This window comes from Pezoporus flaviventris, unplaced genomic scaffold (assembly GCF_033815535.1).
Source record: "Pezoporus flaviventris isolate CSIRO_AGI_PZ_B2104156 unplaced genomic scaffold, CSIRO_AGI_Pfla_v1 ptg000055l, whole genome shotgun sequence".
Classification (NCBI taxonomy): Eukaryota; Metazoa; Chordata; class Aves; order Psittaciformes; family Psittacidae; genus Pezoporus; species Pezoporus flaviventris.
Window position 1 is genome coordinate 3,053,509 of NW_026892603.1, and position 26,375 is coordinate 3,079,883.

The 26,375-nt window shown below is 41.1% G+C and overlaps 1 protein-coding gene across 1 annotated transcript in view; it reads left to right on the forward strand.

Moving 5' to 3' along the window:
* The first annotated feature begins 1,621 nt into the window (after positions 1–1,621).
* The window catches only part of CRPPA (CDP-L-ribitol pyrophosphorylase A), a 125,188-nt gene continuing 100,434 nt past the window's right edge, over positions 1,622–26,375 (forward strand). Inside the window, exons 1-2 of the mRNA XM_061469227.1 lie at positions 1,622–1,940; positions 8,618–8,897. Of these exons, the coding sequence (XP_061325211.1) occupies positions 1,774–1,940; positions 8,618–8,897 (447 nt within the window). The 5' untranslated portion in view covers positions 1,622–1,773. The remainder of the gene's footprint in view (positions 1,941–8,617; positions 8,898–26,375) is intronic.

A 26,375-nucleotide genomic window follows, 5' to 3' on the forward strand; every position in this document is an offset into this window, starting at 1 on the left:
CAAGGATTTTCCCCCAGAATAATGTCAAAGAGGACAATGTTAGGGCCTGAGTGTAGCCTTCAAGTTTAGTTGTCTGAGTTAAGGAGTTCAGCTCACCAAGCCCAAGAAGAAAGTTAGAAGCAGGGATCTGACCCTCCTTTCCTCCTTTTCCCTTGGGAGCTACTTCTAAGCAGAGTCTTTATTGTTGGCCCCCTATATCTGCACCTGATCTGGTGCCCCCCTGACCTGGACCAGCATCCACTGGCTCAGCTTCCTGGCTAGCCCTGAGACTTGCTGCCTCACTGAGACCTCGCGGGTGATCACTAGACTATGCCTGACTCCAGGGCCCTGATCCTGGCTCATGCTTGGCATCTTGCTCCTTGCTGGTGAGGCTACTATTCTCATTTGCTTTGATACAGTGATCTGTTCCAGGCTCCCCTCCCCTACTGGAGTGGCTGGCCCTCTCTACTCCCTGACTGGTGTGAGCAACAAGCTCACAATAGTTCTTGCATATTTGCAAAGCTGTCTTTACAGCGAGATGTCCAAAATTTTCAGATGAGGGCAGAGCTTAGTGGTAGTATTTAAATGCACTCAAGTTATAATGTAAGACGTACAGTGAAGTCAGACATATCAACCTGAGACCTGTTTAGCTTATAACAAGTGCACCTCTCCTATGAAGACAGAGTTGGAGTTCAGCCTGGAGAAGGCTCTGGGATGACCTTACAACAGCCTTCCAGTGCCTAAAGCAGACCTACAAAAAAGCTGGAGAGGGCTTTAAGCTTAAAGAGGGTAGATCTGTGTTAGATATAAGGACCTCTTCATTATGAGGATGGTGGGAGACTGGCACGGGTTGCTCAGAGAAGCTGTGGCTGCCCCATCCCTGGCCGTGTCCAAGGCCAGGTTGAGCGTGGCTTTGAGCAACCTGGTCTAGTGGAAGGTGCTTCTGTATACAGCAGGGGGTTGGAACCGGATTATTTTCAAGGTCTCTTCCAACCTAAACCATTCTATGTCACACTTAGTAAGCCCCCTCCTCACTGGGCTGCGTCTCCTCTTCTACCTAATACGTATGAGCCCTAGGGAGTTTTCCAACCAACTTGTCTCACTACTGCCTACAGCAACCCCATGAGTTGAACGGGAACATCCCAGCTTCCAATTGACTTGACTACTGCTTCTTCAACCTTTCCCTCCTAAGATTAAGGGCAACGTAACCAGACTTGGGGAGGCGCCCCTAACCGCCTCGTACGGAAGCGGCTGCCCCACGGCCGGGGCTCCCATGAAGGCGCAGAGCCGGATTCAGCCCACCCTCCTCTCGGGTCCAGACACGCTGCATTTATCTCCTCGTCAGACAAGACACCTCACCGCGACCAGAAGAGCCCAGGGCCGGGCGGAACAAGCCCCGCAGAGACAGTGCCTCCCACCCCTCCCGGCATCACCGGACTGGAGACACGAACTACGACCCCCCAGGCAGGCGCAACGTTCAACGGCCTCAAGCCGCGCATGCGCTGGGCGGAGTGACCCGCGCGCCGCGCACTTAAAGGGACAATGGCTGCAGCGGCTGCTATCAGGCTGCTCCGTGTGTGCGGCGGAGCCGCCTGGGCCCGCACGCTTATGCGGGGCTTCGCGTGCAGCGGAGTGGGCGAGGAGTAGAGCCCGATCCCCGCTGTTGTCAGGCGAGCGAGCAGGCGCTAGATTCTTCGGTTTGCGGACGTTCCGCGCAAATAAAGCGGGCGGGCGGGCGGGAGGACCCTGCTGCCTGTGGGGTGAGAAGCAGAGCAGCCGAGGCGCCTTGTGCAGATGGAACCCAGCAGCGGGAGTCGCGGCCCCGGGCCCGCCGCTGCAGCGGTGGCGGCCGTGCTGCCGGCGGGCGGGAGCGGGGAGCGCCTGGGTGGCGCCACCCCCAAGCAGTTCTGCACCGTGCAAGGGAGGCCGCTCGTCAGCTACACGGTGCGGGCGATGGAGAGGTAACGAGGCAGGCGCCGCTCGTCTCCCCGCCCGCGTCCTGCGGGCCTTCCCTTTAGCCCCCGGCCTCGCCGCTTGAGGTTCGGCCGCTGGCCCTCGCTGTGCGGCCACTCCGCAGGAAGCAGCTGGCTGCGACCTTGCTGCAGGCCCCGGACGCCCCCGGAGCCGCCGCCCCTCAGAGGGATTGGTATTGCGTTTCGGTGGGACCTCCTGCTTTCCCCGGCCAGTCAGAATATGTAAAGTGACAGGGTGGCAGGAAACTGGTGTGCTCTGAGCACTGGCTAAGGCAGGCTCAACTGGGGAGAGGCACTGGCAGCTCTCCCCTGTCCCAGCCCTCCTCACCACTATTCCGAGCAGCCTTGTTCTCGCCTCAGCGCTGATGATGTCTGGTAGTTGTGTCACCGTCCAGTGCCTCTGGAGATCAGTTTGAGGTGCTCAGCCTCGAAGTTTGAGGGTTTCTGTAATTGCAGGGGCTGGTTTGGTGAGCCTCAAACTACCACAGCCACTGAAAACAATCATAATACTGTTGAGAGGCCTTAAGAAAAAGTCTGTTCTGCCACAGGTGTTGGAGATGATCTTAATAGTGTCCAGAGGCCTGGGAAAAAGATCCACTCTTCACAGTGGGGTGAGCTCAGTTGTCTACAGCGCTTGCATTATGCCTGAACATTATAGGCCATAGCACAACAACCTGCCTCAGCCAAAAGCTTAAGTGCCCCTTTAGCTTTAAGTTACAGTTTCTGGGTTTTGATAGCTCAGCATGAATCTGCGTGCATAGATTTTCTTTGTGTATGTTGGAACAAAGAATTAAAGTCATAGTCATTAATGGCATATTTTAGAAGTCAGGTTTTTCCTTGTCATAAGACTGAGTTCTAGGCATGTGACTGACAGCTAATATATTGTTAATGTTAACATAATGTAAGTCTTGTATCTGTTGTCACTTGAAACAGTGCAGGTAGGAGTGGAGTGTCAGATATGTTCTGGATATTTTGCAGTAACTTGTAGAAAAATAAACTTTTAGATTTCAGAGAGAATAAATGGTGAGGAGTAGAGGGTGCTGAAAAGAAACGGAATTGCCAACATCTCCAGAAGTTCTTAATTCATGGAAACTTGTACAACATCAAAAATTGGGACTCTTTTTCCATTCCCACCCAGAGAGGCTTCCCTCAGGTCACTTGTTACTTCATGAAAGAAATATTGCTTGTTGTCTTTATCTAATTTTCAACAGCAGCAAGTCACAAAGCTAAGCACATCAGTAAGCAAAACCTCCGTTCCAAAGCCTGTCACAGCTGTAACTTTCTGCCAAAATGTCATGGGAATCTACAGAGAAGAATAATATCCTCACTCTGTGTATTGGAGACCTAGAAAAGAGAACAGAGTGAGGTTTGGGAAGGAAATGATATTCATAGGAAAATAAAACATTCATTAAAAAAAAAAATCCCTCATTTTTCACCGCCAGTAAGCTCTGAGAAAATAACAGTTCTTTGAGCAATAGTGTTATGCTTATGTCCTAAAGCTGTAAAAAAAAATAGAAGGTTGAATCTCATTGTGCAGTCCAGCCAAGCTTGTGATCCCAAGTTGGTTGTGACAGTGACAGCCTAGGGCTTTTGGTTAACTTTAGGAGTGAACTAAATGGTGCCAGTGCTCTCACAGGCAGAGCTTTCTGCCATCTCTGTGCTGGAGTGTTGGCTGGCATGCAGTATATATGGAGAGTTGGGAACAGATGTACTCTAAAGCTGTGAATGGCTTTCATTTTCATCTTAACACTTTTACTTCAGAGGAGATCTTGTTCTTTGTGTGAACATAGGTGCAAAAATGTAACATTGAGGGACTGCAGTTTGTCATATAATCGATCACCCTGAAGCGGCAGGTATCTGTGTTTAGCTTGATATTCTCTTCTAATGTCTGTTTACCTGCTGTAATTGAATGAATCTTTGAGTCATTAGCCTGTAATAACCAGTTCAACAGAAGTTAGCTACTGCAGCTATTATTGAGCATATTTTAATGTGGAAGAACTGTAGCAACATACAGACAAATACATGAGTAAATCAGGAATTTTCATCTGCTTTGCATGTGCTTTTAAAAAAATCAGGAGAAAAAGGTTTTTGCACACTTTAGCTGAAAGTGGTGAGAATCTTAAATACTGATGTGGAAAATCTGGCAGACAAGACAAGAACAGACATGAACGAATAAGCAGTGCATCCTGTTGCATAGCATAACAGCATGTAGAAGGTTGGCCTGCCAATAGTAATCACAGATGATGCCTTTAGGAGGAGGAGGTGAGAAAAAACAGTGAGGAGAAATTACTGGGATTTGTTGCCAGTACAGTGGTGCTGATATGAAGGTCGGGTCCTACCTTGGGGGTAAAATTAAAGTGTGTTGGAGAACTTAAATGTTTGGCTTTCCTAGTATATTTGTTGCAGTTTAAAATAGAACCTCTCCAATTTCTTTTCTGAGGTGGAGGAATCTCAGCTCTGTGTGCATGTGCACACACGTATTTTACTAAAGCAATATAGGGGAAAACAGACAAAGCTAAAGATTGGTGTTTAAAAACATTGTGGGACAAATAAGTTACTGTTGTACCTTCTGTTCTCAAGTTTCAGCAGTTCTTGAAAGTACAGTGAGAAGTTCTGAAAGAGGAAAGCAGGGTTAGTATGTTTACTGGCAGAATAAAGATTTTCCATAAAAGTTTCAGACAGCTTTGTTTACTTTGCTTGCTGTAATGTCATATCTTAAAACAGATGGCCTTGTATAAAAACAAAAGAAAAGGAAAAAAAAAAAAAAAGAAAATAAGGGCAACGTTACCTGGGGGAAGCATCTAAGGAATCACTGCTTCAGAAGTCTCTCGTGTCTCTTGTGGCCTTATTTGCCAAGTGTTTTTTCCCATTGGCTGATGCATGTTCACTGACTCTGCAGGTCACACAATTACAGATTTGCTGGATGTATCTACCGTGGTAGGTTTCTTTGTCCAGTTGTTGCTTATTCTTGAAATTGCTTATGAGCTAAAAATAATTGTAGCAAAAAATCCAATTGTTTTAACTTTATGAAGGTATCTATCTTTGTTATCTTGTATGACTAATAAGGAACACTTTCAGGAAAGAATGAATGGCTTCTGTACATGAGATGCTCAAAACTTCCTTAATGTGAAACTTTTCAGACTTAAAAGCTCCCTACTTCCATTTATTTCTATCATATATCAGTAAATTTATAACAAAGCTGTTATGGAGCAAAAGGAAGTTATGCTTGCATTCTGCAAGTGCATATTGTTCTTGACAGTTCCTTTTCTCATTTGGTGCTTGAATAACAGATGATTTATCTTGTATCTCTGGAGAGTTTCTGTGGCAGTGAAAGGTCGTATCTTACGCTGCTAAAGCCATCTCAGCAGTGACTGCCTGGTTCTGGCCTTGTTTTGCTGATAAAACTGCTGATTTCAGTACGTTGTATGTTAAATAGATTGGTACTATTAGATTGTTACTGGTCTGAGTAAGAGTTGCAAGAAATGGAGTGTATTTAAGCCTCATACCAGATTTCAGGCTCAGCACTAGTTTGTGAGTAAACCAGATAAAGAGGGTTCTCAGTCACGTGTTACCCAGGCATGCCACTGAGGTAGTACAGTCTCAGAACATAGCTCATTGGTTATTTAAGTTCCTCTACAATCTGTGTTGTGAAGTCATGTAGTAATAGCTTAATCTGTTGATGAGTTAATGAGCTCCTTTAATTTGAGTTCTAGCTCAGGTAATATAAATGTATATGCTTTTGTTTGAAATCTAATGGAACAGTACTATTTTCTTCTAGGCAGCTGGTCTGTAGGTGATGACAAGAAGGAAACAGGCATATAGTCCTTTTCTGCCTCATTGTTTTCCTACTACTAATAATAAGGTCCTCCCAAGGCAGTTGTAAAGTGATTATAACTGAGTTCTTTTGTTTCATTTGATCAGACCTGATTTTTTCCCTTCAGAACTACAGTCTATGTTGCATGGAAGGACTAGAGTTCTGTGTTTAGTGCTTGTTAAAGCACATTGGGGTACAGTATTCTGATCTTTTTTATGCCTTGTGTTGATTCTGAAGCTTCCATTATCATGGTCTAATATTAAAGTTATAAAATGGAAAGGGTGTTTCCAATTTCTAAACTCGTTTTAAGCAAGTCCTGAGCTCCCTCAGAAAGATTTAATACTAAAATAGTAAGAAAGGGGTGTGACAAATTGAGGGAGAAAACGATCCATCTACTGCCAGATTGAAGTTGGAAAGTATCAGTAATCGCTCATTAAAACACTTTGCAATATTTCCATAAGCAGGTCTTTAAAAGTGTAAGCACCTGTGTGGTGCACAGTTCTCATTCATGAGAGTTTGTAGCATGCTTTACCAAATTAGTACTTTTCATGAGTTTTGGTAGGACACATTAGGCTTCAAAGCCTAAATTGTTCTTGTACCTAATCAATCTAGAGGATACCCTTATACTCTTACATGAATACGTTGCATCTCTAAATCCCAGCTTTAATTATAGAACATTAGTCCAGAATGAGTCTGAGGACATACTCAAGTTTATAAATGTGTTTATCCAGACACAGGGTGGAGCTGTGGCCGCATCCTGTCACTTTCTCATGTATTGTATCACTGGAGGCCTTAAGCCGTTCCACTCCCCCTGTGCAGAGATTTGTCATAGGCTGGCCAGTATGTCTGTTCTCTTCCCTTCGTCTCAGAAGATGCAGTGTGCTACCCAGTTGCCTCATAAACTTCTTCATTTGACTCCAGAATGGGAAATGTCAGTGCTGCTCTTACATAGTCATCAGTGAATGTGCAGACTGGTCACTGTTTCTGAGAGCTGTGTAAGGCTATACTCCTTCTGCAAATAGTAGAGCAGAGCTCTAATTCTCATGTAGTGTGAAATAGCTACTTGAATTTTGCTGTATTTAAATGACTCTCAGTATTCAAAAGAAAAACTGAGATGGATCCAATTAGTTTGTCCTAGTTCTAAGTTGAAGTCATGCAGAGGTGCTAAGTTGTGTGGCTAAATGTAAGACTATGCCAGGACTCATTTGAGAGGTTTGAAAACCTTTTGATGAACCTGTGATGAGTGACAAGTTGAAACTTGAAACCATATGACTTCAGATTTTACATTTGAATAACATCAATACTTAAAATATGCTGAGAATAAGTTAGTTTGGCTGTAATTTATGCCTTTGTTGATGAAATGAACATAAAGGCAAATAGTTTTATTTAGAGTAATGCTAATAGCACTTCTATTTATTTTATTTTTAATAGTTATTCTAAATTAATTGAAATAAATTTAATGGAGTTCCCTTAATTAAAAACCCTGAAACATACAGAAGGCAAAAGATGGTCTGATGTTTCACGTAGTTCTAGGGGAGTGATTTGTGTCACAGATGACTTCACTTTTGGAGGAAGAGTAGTTCCTAGGCAATGCTTTCACATCTGTTATTGCAGGAATCAATACCTTGAGGCTGTGTATTTCTGAACTGTAAATTTTTATTTTTAATTGTAACTGGAGGTATTTAGTATGTTAGTCCATGTTGTGATTGCAAAATTAGTTTCAATAGATTTACTAATTTTAATTGAGAGAATGTACTATGCTTGGCCTAGTTGGATATGTAGGATACACATGAGTAATTTTACGATAGTAAATAGTGAATTATATTTGTAACTGTTGCTCATCTGATGAGTTTGGTGTCTGTCATGCCCCCCCCCCCCCCCCCAATCATCTGTGGAGACACAGAAGGGAAAAGAATTTAATATCCTTTTTATGCTCTCTACATAGCATTTGGGAAATAAGATACTAAGATACTCAAATAGCTCGATTTGAATTATGATATTGCCATTAGTTTGAAGTACAGTATGCCACGTGTGACTAGAATTTGTATTCCTAGGTCCTTTGACACAAGTGTGACTTCAGTTATGACTGGTTTTAGTCTGGTGGGTCATAGGTCATTCTCCCTGCATACCACCACTCAACTGTAGAGCTAGGCTGATACTAACAGTAAAAGCTTGAAGTTATCTAAAACCACGCTTTTCGTATTCTGGTAATTTTACCTAGCTACCTATGTTTTTACATTTTGCTAGCTTCCTAGAGCAGAAATCTTTCTGTGTGTGCGTATTGTTTCCTCTCAATATCCAGGTGTCACAGTTTTGATTCATTGGCAATCGGTCAATTGCTGCTCATGCCTGCCTTGATAGTAGCTTTGTTTCAGAGTTTCCTTATCCTTTTATTCACTTGTACACAGTGTACTACACTGTAGAACATGGAGTACTCCAGGTCCTAAGATTTACCAATTTATTGGAGACTGAATTTAGAGAAAGCTGAAATAACAGACTCTAGCTGATTGATATAGAGCTTATGTTTGAAGCTAGGAATGAGGCTGGAGTAAATGTTTTGAAGATATTTCAAAGGGTTATTAGAAGATGCCTTTTTTACTGGTTGTTGGAAGCAAGTCCCTTCCCAGAATTCCAGTTTGGTTGACGTCTGTGTATTGGTAGAGATCTAATGTAGCTTTTCTTTTAAAGGTGGAGTGGTAATGGACAGATGAAAAGATGGACTCGAGTGTAGTTAGAGATGCTTTATTTACCCATCTTGAAATTATTTTGATATGAATTTCTTTGTTTTGTGGAGATACCTGTACTTTTATTTAGTCATTCATGTTTACTTTTTCTTTACTGTTTCTTCTAGGATAAGTTGGATATCTGACATTGTTGTGGTTGTCTCTCCTGAAAATATTGAAACAATGAAGTCTATCATTGAAAAATATGGCCACAAAAGAGTTACAATAGTAAAAGGTGGAGTAACTCGTCACCGGTCAATTTTCAATGGACTGAAGGTGTTTGCAGAGAATGAATTTTCCAGTCAGCTGCTCCGGAAACCAGAAGTAGTGATTATCCATGATGCTGTGAGGCCATTTGTTGAAGAAGATATTCTTTCAAAAGTGGTTATGGCTGCTAAAGACCATGGGGTATGTACTATACAGCAATGCAACTCTGCAGTGGTCTTTATATTGTATAGAGTAAAATAATGATTGATAAATAAGGATTTTTCTAGTAATTTTATTAATGTATTATGTTGATTTCTAAGTAGAACAGATTCAGAATCTGTATTATGGAGAGAGGTCAGATGGGGGAGGAAGACATTTTTAAATGCTGCAGGCATTACTTGCTATGGGGAATAATTATTGCCACAGAGACTATCAGTAAGAGATTGAATTAATCATCAATTTGCTAGTTGAAAGGTAGATTACATAATAATAATAGTTTACCTTTTTTCTAGGCAGATTTCTTACCTAATGCTAGAATAGTTCAGTTAGTGATTACTAATAATAGAGTGCTGTCTTGCTTGAGTCACAAGCTTTGTATGTTTTTACCTTTATATGTGAATCCTAAGGAAGTGGCAAGGGTATCTCTGTCTTAATGTTATCCTAAGTATCTCTGTCTTAATGTTAAATTTTTCTAGAATCTGTAAATGTTGCAAACTGCTGAGAAAAAGGGAAAGTGGAAAGCCTCCAAATGTATGTTGGAGATCACTGCACATGAGGACTGAGAATATTTGCAGGAACCAGAAAGATTTCTGAGAAACTAAGTGATAGGTGAAGGGAAAGAGTTTGGTAGAAGTTGTGTTATGCAAGTAGAAAGGTAGAGTTATGAAAGGCATGCACTGGCTTCAAGAGGAACTGGTGAATAAACTGTCTAATTAAGACAGAGATGTAAGAAATCATGACTTAGTCACAGGCTTTTTTGTACATTTTGCTGTTCTTACCTTGTACTTCAGTTCTTCATTAATAATACACTAGAAAACTTCCCTACTTCCAAGAGATGGTTTGAGGTAGAAGTCATTAGTGACAGCAGATTGTTTGGGTGTTAGCAAGCTAGGAAAATCTTCTGCTTGTCTGTTTTTCTCAAGAAATGAAGTAAAGGATAAGCTAATTGACAGATGATTTGCAACCCTGACAGTGGAATAGAGTCCGAAGAATGACTCCTGGTATTTCCTTAGCACTCCTTCACCTTTTCTTTGAAAGCTCATATTATAGAAGGGGAATGTATGACTTGTTAAAATATTTATTATGAAAATTAAATCATGCAAGGTCCCTCAGAACATTGTTAGAAGTCTAGATATACTGAGCTTCTTAATAGTCGGCCTGTACTTTTGTGCATTGGCTTAATATGGAATGGCAATAAAATAATAACTCTGCTCTGTAGTTTTCGGTGATACAGAATGTAAGTTTCCAGTCATTAAAACTTAAATTCCGTTAGAATTTTAACAAGGTTTTTGACCTTTCTCCTGTAGCACAAAATAGCATCCCAGAATTGATTCCCTGCCAGAGACTTTTAAAACACATCCCCTTTGTAAATCTGTTCTAAATGTGATTCTTTGAGAGCAGTAGAAGAATGGGGTTAATTGTGCTGATATTGAGTTGAAATGAGAAAAACGCAAACACAGTCAGAAAAGAGCTAAGGTGTCTTTGCATGTTACGGTGTATCGTATCACATTTGTCTTTGTGTTCAAGTTTTTTGTTCACTTTTTCTTGAAACTTGTGTGATTTTAATGTAACATTTTTTTCCTGGTTTTCTTTTTAATGGTGTGTATGACATTTTCAGTAAAACAGTAGGGAATCAAGGCAGTCTCCATTGACCTTCTCAAGGCAGTGTACTGTAGCTCTAGAAGTTCTGAACTCTTGACTGGTAAATATTTCCTTACCTAGATCACGGAGGTATCTTATTTGATCTCAAAAGGGTGATCCTACACATTTAGCATAGTCTTTTCCATTGTATAGTTTGTGTCTGAAATGTGCATGGTATTTATTGGCTCTGTGATGACTTCCTGTGTTGGCTTAGTTCCATGGAATTCAATGAGGCTAGGCTGTCAGAGAACTGGACTCCAAGAGCTGTTAGCTATTGATGTTACCTGACAAAGCAGTTGAATTAAGGAACATGAGAAGAACTTAATTTTATGTAACAATTTAGAGAAGCTTCCTGCCAGAGAGAGGTGGCTGTCTTCACTTGACAACTATAGAATTCTGAAGTAATAAATGTCTTGAAAGTTAAGACTCTTTCTCAAAAGTGACATGCATGGTTTTGAAAAAAAATTGGATCAAGGGAAGCTATCATCTTTAGTTCTTCCTATAGTCAAATTCTTTGCATATCTGAGGGGGAGCCAGTTCTTCAATCTTTCAGTACAGAAAGTAATTACTTCCTTTTGCATTATGTAGAAAGGTACAAAACCTGGCAGAAACATCATATTAAATCACTAGTGTAATAGTGGTAATGCTGTATTGTTGTTCATCTGCATACCATATAGGTAGCATAATTATGAGAAGCTTTAATGTTTTTTTAAATGGCAATTGATCAAGTAAGTTATTGCACTTCTAGCTGCCAATTGTCAGACAAATAAACTGCTTTATTACACTTACTAATCAGTTTGTTATTTGCCTGTGGGAATTAAAATGTGTACCTTATCCAGAACTAATAAATTATGCCTTAAATCCCCCAAACAATCGCTTGATTATGTGAAAATATTACTTTGTAACCAATTAAATTCCATTTATGTTTTTTGGGTAATTTTGTAATTAAAATTACATGTTTCTAGAAACAAATTCTTTATTGCTAGTAAAAGGAAAAGTGGAAGCTTCAGAAGGCATCAGTCCAAAGCCTTTAGCAATATCTCTTTGCCAACATTACATTTTAAACAACATAACCAAAAAGCAAAAAGCATGCAAGGAAAAATTGGGAGGGGGGGAACTTGTCATTTCTTCTACTGAGAGTTTAAAAAAGGTATATACAGTCAAAGACTCTTTCTGTATTTAACATAAACTAGATTTGAAGGTATAGTTTATTTCTTTGAAAGGACTGAATCAAAACAGCGTTCCTCATTCTTAAAAGCTGGTTTCTGGAAGCTGTCTAACATCATTACTTTATTCTCAGATTTAGCTAGAATCTGAACAAAGCATACATCCCAGTACAGATGTGCAGTATTACTTGGTTGCACGGGCTCTTATGCACATGCACACTCAGTCAAAATAATACCCCCCAGACAGAAAACATGAATTGTCGGGGTGTTACATAGCAAATTTAGAGGAAAATATTTTAAGAGCTACATGCTATTAGCTATGATAAGGCACATGAAGGACAGAGAGATAATTCAGGACAGCCAGTGTTATGAAATGGCTTCACCAAGGTCAAGTCCTGCCTGACCAACCTAGTGGCATTCTCTGATGGGCTGTTTTGATAGATGGGAAGAGCTACAGGTGTTATCTAACTGGACTTCTATAAGGCCTTTGACACAGTACTGCACAACATCCTTCTCTCTAAATTGGAAAAATATGGTTAATTGCTCAGTGTCCAGATGGAGATCAGTGACAAGTGGTGTCCTCTAGGGGTCCAGTACTGTTTAATATCTTCATCTATGACATGGTGGGATTGAATGTACCCTTGGCAAGTTTGCAGGTGACATCAAGCTGAGTGGTGTGGCTGACACACCTGAGGGATTGTATGTCATCTAGAAGGACCTGGACAAGCAAGGTCCTGCACCTGGGTTGGGACAACCCCTGGTGTCAGTACAGGCTAGGGATGAAGGTATTGGGAGCAGCCTCATGGAGAGAGGCTTGGGGGTACCAATGGATGAAAAGCTGGCAGTGTTTGCATGCAGCCCAAAAGGCCAGTCATCTTGAGCCACATCCAGAGTAGCATGGCCAGCAGGTCAGGGGAGGTAATTCTGCCCCTCTACTGTCTGCTCTGGTGGGACCCCATCTGGAGTAGTGCGTTCAGATCTGGAGTCCTCAGTACAGAAAGTTATGGATCTGTTGGTGTGGGTCCAGAGGAGGGATACAAAAGTGGTCAGAGGGGTGGAACACTGCCTCTATGAAAGACAGGCTGAAAGAGTCAGATTTGTTCAGCCTTGGAGAAGAGAAGGTTCCAGAGAGACCATATGGCAGCCTTTCCATACATCAAGGTGTCTTGTAAGAAGGATGGAGAAAGACTTTTAAGCATGGCCTGTTGTGATAGGAGAAGTGGTAATGTTTTTAAACTAAAAGAGGGCAAACTTACACTATTTACACATTTAAGCAAGAATTTTTTATTTTTTTCTTTATGATGTGGGTGGTGAAATACTGGGACAGGTTGTGCAGAGAGGTGGTAGATACCTGGTCCCTGGAAACATTCAAGGTTGGATGGGGCTCTGAGCAACCTGATGTAATCGATGATGTTCCTGCTTCTTTCAGGGCAGGTTGGACTAGATGCCCTTTAAAGGTCTCTTCCAACCCAAACTATTCTAAGATTTTACATTACTGTGAAGATCAGGATCGCTTTAGTAGCCGTGAAACTTTTTTGCATGTGTGAAGAAACCAAGTGTGGTTTTGCTGTTGTACAGGAAAGAGTTACACAATGCATTACTCCTTTTTAAACTCTATAATAATGGTAACTGTAAGAAACATACTGATGTTTCCATAGCTTATGGCATTATTCTTCCCATAGAGAATTATAATCATCTCAACCAAGTTATTTTCTGTGTTGAGTGGAGGACTGATGTATTGTTAGCAAATACTTGCAGTCTTTGTCCTAACAACATGTAGTGTTTGGTGGTGGGAAATAGCTGTCGTTTCAGAGTCCCCATTTAAGTGATTTAGATGATTCATTGCATTCATTAGGGAGGATGCAACTTAAAGAACTGAAATACATAAATCATAGACAGAAACTTAAATTATAATCTCCCTTTCTTCTTTGCACCATTTCCGTGTTGTATTAACAGAGCCAGCTGGGCCTAATGTGACTGTTACTTAATCCTTTTTAAAAAAGGTGACTTTATCCCACTTTATCTAACTTCTGGAAGTCTACACATACAATATTTTTAACCTTTTTTTAGGTAGGATTAGGTTATCCTGGAAAAAAATTTTTAGCATAGCTTCCTGTAGTTACGTGGTTGCTGAGGTCATTTATATGTAATGTCTCTCCTTTAAATTCAGAGAAACGATGTGTATCATATTGCTGTTGATTTGAGACTAATTAAAACTTGGACACTTCATTTGAGAAAACAGTATGACTTTGGAAATGAACAACCTTTAGCAAAGATACGTCTGTTAGTCACTCAGATTTCTTCTTCCTGCAGCAGATCAAAGCAATAAAGAATAGTTCCTTAAAATAAGGGATATCTCGGCTTGTACGGCATGTATGAGGAGCTGAATAAAGGCCCTGTATTATTCTAGCCACTTCTACATGGCAAGATCTGAAAGAGATTCTTAGCCATATCTCTCTGGCAAAGGATTAGGCATGCACACCTCTTGAGTTTTCCCCTTTTTTTGCCCAATGTTGCACTGAAAAGAAATCTAGGTTTTCATTCAGAAATGCCCCCAGCTGCATTTTTGGCAGTTTGTGATCTGGGTGGTTATGGCAAGGACAACACCAACCCTGGAGGCTGGTTGAGGCTTCTGAAAGCCGACTTGGCCTGTTTCACATGCTGTAATACTTTGCTGGACTGGTTCTGTGCTTATCCTTCTGTTTCCAAGAAGGTAGGTGGGTTGTGGCACAGATAGATCTAAAACTGCCTTGAGGAGCATTGGAGCATGTAGGAGAGAATTCATGAGGTATTAAATTCATACGTATGTGTAATAAAGTCATTGAGCCAAACTTGCATGGTAGAGTATAATCCATTTTACAAGGCTCTTGATAACAGAGGTGGTCTTAGATGAAGCTTGTATAAAGAAGTGACTTGAAATTTTGTATGTAAAGGGCTGAAAGAGAAAGAACCTTGGGTGCAAGGGCAGGACACAAGCAGTTCTGAGAGAAGCAGCTGAACAAATTCAGAAGGCAAAGACATTTGATAAGCAGCTGCAAGAGTTGCTTAAGGAGCTGCGTGACCATGAACTATAGTGCCTGTGGTTTTGGTTGCTCAGGGCTGTGTGTGTGTGAAGGAGTTATTAATCAAATGCTGCAGTTTTGCATTTCGTTGATTAACTTGTGCAAGAGTCCTCCTGCAGCACCTCAAGATTTTTGTTTTCATTATAATATGCTAATATTGCTAAGTATATATTATATTGCTAATTATATATTATATTGCTAATATATTAAGCTTCTGAGTAAAGCAATATGCAGTGGATCAGTAGCCTTCTCATCATGGTGTTGTTGATTTTATTATAATAATGTAGACTTTTGGGAGGTAAAATACAACTTCTTAACTGTAATTGTAACTCCTGTGGTAGTAGCTTCAAGATTTTTAATCCTTTGAATACAGATGTTAACTCCTCTTTATACTTATTTACTCTAATAAGAAAATTCTTTGTGACACTGCATTTTCACTGATAGCTTTTTGCAATATAAATCAGTAACTAGGGTATGAAATATGGCTTGCTGACTGTAAGATGTGTTCTGTTACTAGATAATGCAAGATAATACTGTACAGTCAAAGTAAAATGAGTAGTCTTGTTAATTTTAGAAGCAAAAATGATTTTGTGATTCATTAGGTTTTATAGCAAATATTCTGTATAATTTTTGTTACCTAGATTTGCAGAATAGCACTGGTTAGAATGAGAAAGTGCTGGTAGCTCATTTTATTGTCATCTTAGATTGAGCGAATGCTAAAATTTAAAGCTGTAAGTATACTTAAAAATATTTCTAAAAGTATTGAAAGCAAATAGTAGCATACTGGTCACAGGATTGGCTTTGGAATATTTAAATTGCTTATACTGGTCGCTGACCACCAGGCACAGGGAGGAACAAGCAGGTCGTGTTGCTGACCCTGTTGCTGGTGTCCCAGACTGCTGACCAATATGGTCGCCTCCAGAAAGAGAGCTTGCAGTAAGAAGACTGGAGCAACTCAGACAGAGACCCTGTCCCAGACCGTGGCTGTTCAGGTCTCTGGATGCAGGGAGTGCCAGAGCCTGCTGCTGCTGGGGGAGGCAGGACAGCATTCCACCTGCGTGAGGTGTGAGCAGGTAGAAGATCTGCTTAGCCTGGTGGCAAAACTTAAGGAGGAGGTTGAGACGCTGAGGACCATCAGGGAGTGTGAAAGGGAGATCGACTGGTGGAGTAACTCCCTGGCGTGCCAGTTTGAACGGTTCCAGGGAGATACCCCCCAAAAGGGGAAGGACCCCCTGCCTTCTCACACAGAGGGGGATGGCCAGAGACACCCCCTGCCCTGTAGCTGTTGCGCAGAGGTAGGGGACCAAAAAGGCGACGAGGGTTGGAAGCAAGTTCTAGTTTGGCGTTGTGGGAAACCCTCCCCCCTTCCTGCCCTGCTTCCCCAGGTGTCCCTCCATAATAGGTTCGAGGCCCTGGATCTTGAAGGAGAGGTAGGTGAGAATGTGGTGCAAGGCCAGCCTACAAGGCCACATAGGAAAAGGCGGTCAACTTTGCACCTCAAGACTGCCTCTGATAAGAAAGAAAGAAGGGTCATTGTAGTAGGCGATTCCTTTCTGAGAGAAACAGAGGGCCCGATATGCAGAGTTGACCCTCATCATAGGGAAGTGTTTATCTGCCTGGAGCCCGGATCAGGGATATCACTAGGGCGCTCCCCAACCTGGTGCACCCGACAGACTACTACCCGCTGCTGGTCTTCCAGACAGGTGAGGGGGAAGCTGCTTCCCACAGTCTGAGGGGGATGAAGAAAGACTACAGGGCCTTGGGGTGGATGGTGAAAGAGTCTGGGGCTCAAGTGATCTTCTCCTCACTCCTTCCATCTTCCACTGATGATGTGGGAAGGAATGGGAAGATTCAGTTCATAAACAATCGGCTTCGAGACTGGTGCTACAGGCAGGGCTTTGGATTCTTTGATAGCAGCTGGTTTTATAGGGCACCAGTCTGGGCAATGATAAGTGGGAAAGGTTTATCTCACAGAGGCAAAAGGGTGCTGGGGCACGAATTAGCAGGGCTCATTTGGAGAGCTTTAAACTAGATTCGAAGGGGGATGGGGTTGTAGCTGGGCTTGCCCCAGTGGGGCATCACTCCAGAACTGATGAAGACTGGGAGGCCTCCTATAATCCTAGGGTGAAATCGGTGTGCTCAGCTCGCTCCCTGAAATGTCTGTACACCAATGCGCGCAGCATGGGAAATAAGCAGGAGGAGTTGGAAACCTCTGTTAAGTCAGGAGACTAGGATCTGGTGGCAATTACAGAGACGTGGTGGGACAGCTCATGTGACTGGAATATAGTCATGGAGGGCTATGTCCTTTTCAGAAAAGACAGGCCAGCCAGGAAGGGTGGTGGGGTTGCTCTTTATGTGCGGGAGCAACTACAATGCATCGAGTTCTGTCCAGGGACAGATGATGAGCGAGTTGAGAGTCTGTGGGTGAGAATTAAGAGGCAGGCTGGCAGGGGGGATACTGTTGTAGGTGTCTGTTACAGACCACCAGATCAGGGTGAGGAAGTTGACGAGGCCTTCTACAGGCAGCTGAGAGCGGCCTCACAGTCACAGGCTGTGGTCGTCGTGGGGGATTTTAACTTCCCTGATGTTTGCTGGAAGGACCACTCGGCAACCCAGCCACAGTCCAGGAGGTTCCTCCAGTGTATGCATGATAACTTCCTCATGCAAATGGTGGATGAGCCAACCAGGAAAGGAGCGCTGCTGGATCTCATCCTCACTAACAAGGAGGGTCTGGTTGAAGCAGTAAGGGTTGAGGGCTGCCTTGGTTGCAGCGACCACGAGATGGTGGAGTTCAGGCTCTTGTGTGGTAGGACCAGTAGAATAGCAAGTAGAATTGCAACCCTGGACTTTAGCAGGGCAAACTTTGGCCTTTTCAAGCAATTGCTAGGGGAAATCCCATGGGCAAGGCTGTTTGAAGGTAAAGGGGCCCAAGATAGCTGGTTGGCATTCAAGGATTGCTTTTTCGAAGCTCAAGATCAGAGCATCCCAACACGTAGGAAGTCAAGGAAGAGGGCCAGGAGACCTGCGTGGCTAAATAGAGAATTGCTGGGTATGCTCAAGTGGAAGAGGAGAGTTTACAGGTCATGGAAGGAGGGGCTGGCCACTTGGGAGGAATATAAGGCTGCTGCTAGAGGATGTAGGAAGGCAGCTAGGAGGACTAAGGCCTCCTTAGAATTAAACCTGGCGAGAAGGGTCAAGGACAGCAAAAAGAGCTTTTTCAAATACATGGCAGATAAAACTAACACCAGAGGCAATGTAGGCCCACTGATGAACGGGATGGGTGCCCTGGTGACAGAAGATACAGAGATGGCAGAGTTAGTGAATGCCTTCTTTGTCTCTGTCTACTCTGCTGCAGGCAGTCCTGAAGAGCCCTGTACCCCTGAGACCTCAGATGAAGTCAGGTCAATGGAGCGGTTTGCCTTAGTCGATGGGGAATGGGTTAGAGACCAGTTGAGCAATCTGGACATCCATAAATCCATGGGTCCAGATGGGATGCACCCGCAGGTGCTGAGGGAACTGGCGGAAGTCATTGCTAGACACTCTCCATCATCTTTACCAAGTCTTGGGAAACGGGAGAGGTGCCTGAGGACTGGAGGAAAGCAAATGTCACTCCAGTCTTCAAAAAGGGCAAGAAGGAGGACCCGGGTAACTATAGACCGGTCAGCCTCACCTCCATCCCTGGGAAAGTGATGGAACACCTTATCCTTGGTGCCATCTTAAGGCATATCAAGGATAAGAGGGTTATGAGGGGCAGTCAACATGGCTTCACCAAGGGGAAGTCATGCTTGACCAATCTCTTAGCCTTTTATGAGGAAGTAACATGGTGGATGGATGATGGCAGAGCGGTGGATGTGGTCTACCTTGACTTCAGCAAAGCATTTGACACAGTCTCCCACAGCATCCTTACAGCTAGACTGAGGAAGTGTGGTCTGGATGATCAGGTAGTGAGGTGGACTGTGAACTGGCTGAAGGAGAGAAGCCAGAGAGTTGTAGTCTATGGGACGGAGTCTAGTTGGAGGCCTGTAACTAGTGGAGTGCCTCAAGGGTCAGTACTGGGACCGGTATTATTTAATATATTCATCAACGATTTAGATGAGGGAATTGAGTGTACTATCAGCAAGTTTGCTGATGACACTAAGCTGGGAGGAGTGGCTGACACGCCAGAAGGCTGTGCTGCCATCCAGCGAGACCTGGACAGGCTGGAGAGTTGGGCAGGGAATAACTTGATGAAATATAACAAGGGAAGGTGTAGAGTCCTGCATCTGGGCAGGAACAACCCCAGGTTCCAGTATAGGTTGGGGAACGACCTGTTAGAGAGCAGTGTAGGGGAGAGGGACCTGGGGGTCCTAGTGGACGACAGGATGACCATGAGCCAACACTGTGCCCTTGTGGCCAAGAGGGCCAATGGCATTCTGGGGTGTATTAGAAGGGGGGTGGTTAGTAGGTCGAGAGAGGTCCTCCTTCCCCTCTACTCTGCCCTGGTGAGACCGCATCTGGAATATTGTGTCCAGTTCTGGGCCCCTCAGTTCAAGAAGGACAGGGAGCTGCTGGAGAGAGTCCAGTGCAGGGCAACTAAGATGATTAAGGGAGTGGAGCATCTCCCTTATGAGGAAAGACTGAGGGAGCTGGGTATAGTTTAGAGAAGAGGAGACTGAGGGGTGACCTTATTAGTATATATAAATATATAAAGGGGGGGAGTGTCACGAGGATGGAGCCAGGCTCCACTCAGTGGCAAACAATAGGACAAGGGGTAATGGGTACAAACTGGAACACAAGAGGTTCCACTTAAACTTGAGAAGAAACTTCTTCTCAGTGAGGGTGACAGAACACTGGAACAGGCTGCCCAGGGAGGTTGTGGAGTCTCCTTCCCTGGAGACATTCAAAACCCGCCTGGACACATTCCTGTGTAACATTATCTAGGTGTTCCTGCTCCGGCAGGCGGATTGGACTAGATGATCTTTCGAGGTCCCTTCCAATCTCTAGCATACTGTGATACTGAATTTTACATATCACAGTTGCGTATAATATACAGCTGTTGCTGACAGCTGAAAAGATTAAATATGTCATAAGAAAGTCTTGAAGCACTCTACCAGTATGTGCTGCTCTTTAGGTGGGGGAGGCTACGTGTGGTCTGGATCATATATTTAATGTGGATCTTTGGTAGCATGATGCAGATTTTAAACAACCTTTGAAGTACTTCTGAAAAAATCCACCAAGACAACAAAAGCTTAATGAATGAGAACATGTTGTTAAATATTGCCAATTATTCCACTGTGACAAAAATTAGCTGAATATGTTGACTAAGGTAATAAGACCTTATTTGGCTAATAGCATGATAAAATATATCTTACTGAATATACAGTACTGTTGTATTTATTGAAAACACAGACTTCCTCGACCGTTCTTGAATTTCTCACAAAGAATGCCCAGATAAAGAATGCACTAGAAGAAATGCTGTGTAATTTGTATAACACCATTAAATCGTATATGTTGGTTTAATCCTGCTAACTTTTAAAATTCTTTATTATATTATGATTTATGGCAGTAATTCATAGTACAAGAGCAACATAAATGACACATTCTTACGACTTTCAATCTGCTTTTTTAAAAAATACCGATTTTAATATGTGACCAAATGTTTGCATCAAGAAGTTATATAATTATTGCAGTACCACTCTGTTTTTTCTTAGTACGTATGTATGTTCTTGGTTTTGTTTCTTTTCAGTTTCATTATGTTCTTGAGCTTGTTTTCAGTGCTGTGTGTTGAAAAATTGCATCGTGTAATAGGCCTAGTTCTGCTTTCTTCTTCTACCTCAGATTATATATATCTGCAGTTGCGTATTCCTATCGTCCTGTCTTTTTGAGGGGAATGTTTGATTTTCTTTGAGAAATCTGAATTTTTCCACAGAATAGCATTTAAAATTTGCATGTTGTCGATTAGGTCAAAATGATATTTAGTAATGCTTAAAGGTAAATGCTTTAAATATAGAAGAACAGAGATTATGTAAAGTGGGAAAGAACATATGCAGTCTTAATTTTTGAGCAACAGTTTGTTATTGGTAATCTTCTATAGTTTGCTATAGCTAATTGGGGCTCTGACATGTCCTGATGTACATGTAATCTTCCCATTTACTTAGATAGTATGTTCTGATAAAGGTGACCTCATTAGAAGAAATGTTTTTTTTTTCTTAAACAGTGTCATAAATATACATCACATTTGTTTAAGGCATCTTGTATCTTTGAAGTCAGTTCAATGTACAACATAGTGTCAGCTCATTAACATTGGATCAAAGTGTATATTAAATTTCTGATTAAACATCCCCTCTTTTTGCAGCTAGGAATAAACACAATTATAACTTCTTCCTTCCTGGTGTTGGTTTAAGAATAACATGTGCCCAATTTTAGTGAGTTCAACTGTTGCTCCTAGCCAGCTGGGTAAACAGACTTCAAGGAAATTATGTGAAGTTTAGCATACAAGCCTTTTTTCATGGTGTTCAAAACTCCTTACATCTGTTCTAATTAACTTTTTTTTGTCTGGCTCATGATTAGGTTTAATATCTGTGTTAGACCAGGTTTGTTTAACGTTTCAACCAGTGCTGTCCTTGGGCAAATAAAAGCTGCCAGTACAAATACGTCAGCATTGCTGGAATTGGACTGGTTGGTGTTACTGCCTACATAGGAAATTTTAGTGGGTATCTTACTAATGAGAATCAAAGATGGTATGCCCATAATGACTGTAACTTTTGATTTATTTTTTTCCTCCAATGAAAGTCAAAATAAGTAATTTAAGAAATATCCTTTTTTTAAAAAAAAGAAGATACCTGGCAGGAAGAAGATAACCTTTTTTTTTCTTCAGCTTTAATACCTAATGGATACACAGCCCAGGTTGTGTATTGTTCTTGTATGTCAGTAGGAGAAATAGGTAGAAGGAATCCTGTCCCCACCACAGCACTGCCACGCAAATGAAGTCTATGCTGCATGGTAAAGTCTGAGTGTGTGTGTGGGTGAGGATACAATATACCCTGGACTCAAATTTGTGTTTCTGCATGATAATGAGATTGCCTCTGTCTTTCTTGTGGTCTGCCACTCTACTGAGTCATGCCAGTTGTCCTGTAGTCATGCCTGCATGCTGTATTTGGACCTTCAAGAAAAGCTTGAAGTTGAGGTCCTGGTTTGGAGGGGGTCTTTTGAATGTGACATTAATGGAAGGAGTTATGAGGGCATATGTTATGAGGACAGATTCGAGTTGAACCCATGCAGCCAGACTGATGCCTTGCCTTGCTATACAGCAGATAAGTCCTTCTGGGTGCAGAATGGAGTTATGAAATCTGTGGTCCGTGTGCAGACTTGAATCAGTTCAGTTCGAAAATTTGGCTAGTTCAGGCTTTAACATGTCTTCACATCGAAGTTTGGAAAACTTAGCACCTATAGCCAAATTGTAGCTATCAGCTTTACTTCTGTATATGAGTGGTAGCTTATAGTTTGTATTGTTACTTTGTCTATGCTTTTCCATCCAAATAGAATTGTTTTGCCAAGACTTCTGTAGGCTGGAGGAGGAAATACTCTTAAGTCTTCTATTTCTGCAGTGGAATTATAAAATTTCTTATAGTTACAACTTCTGGTTATAGAAAAGAGAAAATGTAGCCCTAGACAGCAGCGGGATACAAAATGCAGAAAAGGAAAAGAAAAAAAAAAAGAAATGTAAGAAAAAAGATGCAGTACTTCAGTACAATACCTTAAATGGGCATTGGAAGACATTCTCTAATTGCTTTATTTTACGATAGTTATATCACTTTGTTTTATTAGATACTCTCTCCTTCATATTTACAATATGAAAAATTTGAAAAGAACATCTTAAACGTCAAATATTTTAATCTTATAATTGAAATTTTAAATTTTGCTTTGAAAAATCTGATAAATTTGCAGTAAGAAATCTTTCAGTAGAGACAGGTCTTCTGACTTAAATGTTAATTACTGAGTGTGGCTGAAGCATGTTGATTACTATAGAGACAATTAGTTGGAGTGCAGATGTCTGAATAGAAATGCATGTTTCTACCTGCATCAGAGATACTGTGTTTATTTCTGTATTTTTTCATACTGTAGATAGCTGTGAATGACCTTCATGGCAAGTAGTTTGGTCTGTGTAAAAGAATACTTTCCCTGTAGTAACATGTGGAAAGAGTTTGATGAAATAAAATGAAAAGAAATTAATCATAGCTATTCTGAGCTTCTTTTGCTGGGTCATAGCCAGACCTAATTTAGACTGAAATCCTTAGGAGATGGCAGTGTTTTGTAACATATAAATAATCTTTCACCTAATAAAAGACATTCCAGGGCATATTTGTAAGATGTTAGATATCTAGCTTGTCTAAATTAACATCTATTGTTATTGTTATGCAGTTGAACAGTGTCCTAATGCAGTCCTTGTCTTCATGGAAAAGCAAGATAAAATACCAAATTCGCCTCTACAAAGTTGACTTTAATGGAGTTCCCAGATGGATATATTTGTCCTACTAAGTATAACTAGCTCCACAATCTCCATCATACTGTTTTGAAAAAGTCAGCTGTTTTGAAGTGATGAAAATGTATTTCTAATATACTTCTATTTCCAGTGTATATATGCAAGACAAGTTTACTTTTTCTAAGGCAGGGTGGTTAAATTATTTGGGAGTCTTTGTTCAATACTGTTTTGCTTGTCATATTTGAAAACAACTCTGATTAAAGAGTTACAATTAAATATGAATATCGAGAAAACATGAAAAAACGTGAAAATAAGGACATTCTTTTAAAGATAACACTTGTTAAGCTATGCTTGCATGGGTTTGACATCATGGCTATTCCTATGTAATTTCAAAACATTGAATCTAATGCAGTGGGGTGATTGAAATATACATGTACATTTATGTAATGCTGGTGGACAGCTGAGAAGGTAGAAAGCGTAGGGAAAATGAAGTTCAGGGGAGATAGAGGCTACGAATGGAGAAGAAAAGTATTGTTGGTATAATTAAAAAGTAGAAGGGAGTCATGTTAGGGCGATGGGAAATGCTCACTTAGGACTGGACTTTCTAAGTTTTAGACTGTGATTTCCACTCACTCAAAGTTCAGGTTTGCAAATTGGCTGTGTAAGTGAACTTTTTGGGTCTGCGTTAGTACTTGGGCCCTACTGGGGACAAGGGTGTGCCAAAGACATCACATGCTTTTTTTTTATTTTCTCTTAGTGTGCCAGCCTGCAGGATCTGTGGTTGTGTGAGCTTGTTACCACACTGTTGTAAAACAAAAGGAATTGTAGTTGTGGTATTTTTTGTAAGGATTTAGTGCCACTGCGATTTTTGTCTCTTCCTAGTCCATATAATTCAACTTTTTGAGCTTTGCAGCTATTTAGCATTGTTCTGTTTCAACTCTGGCTACCAAAAATGACTGGATCAGTGGTATGGGTGTGTTGGTTTTCATGCTTTTTTGGAGCCTCTGGCTATTTGATAGCTTGCTCTTGGTAGGTTGTGTTACAGATGTGGAGTGTTGGTGTTGGCTGAATAATGCACTGTGTGTTGGAGGTATTTGTAAGCTGGGTAATTTCTTGCTTTTGATATAAGCTCTATCTCCCCCACAATCCTTTGGAAATTTTAATGGGTCCTGTTTTTTTGGTGTGTATTGTTCGTTTTTTTTTTGGTTTTGCGTTTCTTTTTTTTTTTTAATAAAATGAGGATTTTCAGTTTTAATGAATATTTAGTAAAAATAAGTTATACTGCATTGTGTTAGCCGGGTTTCCATGTTGTGTGTAGGCTTCTGTGGTCTAAACATTCATATATAGTTCTCTAATAAAAGGTGTCATCAGTACAGCTTAGGTTTTACTCACGTGAACTGACTGTGTTGTCTGATCTTAAAACACAACCCGTTTACGCATTCACTGTATACATGCATATGAACAATTTCTTGTCAGAATAAAAGTATGATAAAATGAGAGATTTTTAGTGGAAAAATGAGTACTATTTAGTGGAAAGGTGCATTAGCATGCCTTGATTCTACTGAAATAGTAGAAATTCTACTGAAAATACTTACGATATTCTATTATACTGACCTGCATGATGCACTTCATTCTCTACCTTTTTTCAGTTACCACTGGATCTTTAAATCTTGAATGTATGCTATGCTCCAGGCAGTTGTGAAAAAACTTAATACAAAATTTAGAATCTGTTATAAATGTTTTTTATTGGTGCTGTTTAAAATGGATTATAAAAGAAATGCATTGTTTCTAAAAGCATCTAGAGGTTGGTTCAGTTTGCAGCAGATGGTTGGATGAGCTTGCTTCTGAGAGATACCAGTCTGTCATTTCCGCTTCCTCTGAAGCTGATGGAATTCTGCTTTCTCAGGACATTTTAGGGTTGTTTTAAGGAAATGATAAACTAAGAGGATGGGTTTTATTCCAATATTTTGTCTGCAAAAGGAGGCTGACCTGTTAGCAGTATTTGTTTCAGTGTCTGTTATGCTATGGAAGAATATTTTAGGAGCTTGCCCACAGATATTTTGACACTTTGTTTGACAAAATATGCAAAAAATGGGGTGAAAAAAGTGTATGCATTTTCTGGACATTCCAGGCTCACCAAAACTCGAGTGAGTGACTGACTGTGAAGTGGCCTGAAGGCTGTAAAGTGGACATTGAAAGAAATTCAATCTAACTATCCATTAACTATCTACTTCACATTCAGTAAGGGTGTGTAATGCATTTTGTGCATGATCTTGAAAGCAGATCTACTTGAGATCTGGGCCAAATTGATTATATAGTGGAAGATGAGTACTCTGGGCAGGGAAATGTTAGTATAAGACCTGGGCACTTGCTTTAGACTCACAGGATTTGTATTTTGTAGTGGGCTAATTCAAAGTGTAAAAAAAAAAAACCTGTAAAACTATAGTGACAGTAACAAGTACTTACAATTTTAAATTTTTTCTTTGTTTTGTTCTTTTTTTTAAAAAAAAAATAATTCATGTCTGAACTTCTTACCTGAGACCTGGCCTAAATACTTGTAACATTCCTGACATAAGCAGCAAGTCAAAGCCTCACAAATTAGAACAGATAAAATTAATATATGTGATACTTAGTGTATACTCTCTTTACTAATATGGAAATAGGTGTTACTGATTTATAACCAGAAAAACAACATGGAAGTTCCTGCAAAGAATAAAATACTTGATGTTGTAACTGAATGGAGATAGACTATCTGGATGATTGTGTTCTTCACTTGCACCCCACAGTCATTGGGGTGAAAGCCACTTTAGATACAGTAGTACCTTACTGTATTATTTGCCCTATGGTGTCCTAAAAATGTAGCCTGTAGCCCGGTCTTAAGTACCTAAGTTCCCTGTTCAGTTCATTACAGGACTGCTAGGAATGGGATTCAGAAAAGTCTTTGTGCCGAGTAGGGAGGACGCTTGTGTTAACCAGAAGGGAGTACTGCAGAACGAGCCATACATCTTAAACTCTTCCTCTCTTTGACCTCCATCTGAGAACAAAATTCACAGCTCAATTCTTCTGTTTTTATATGCTGAATACTGTGTTTACACCATGAATGAAGGTACCTGTGAGCCAAGTTTGGAAG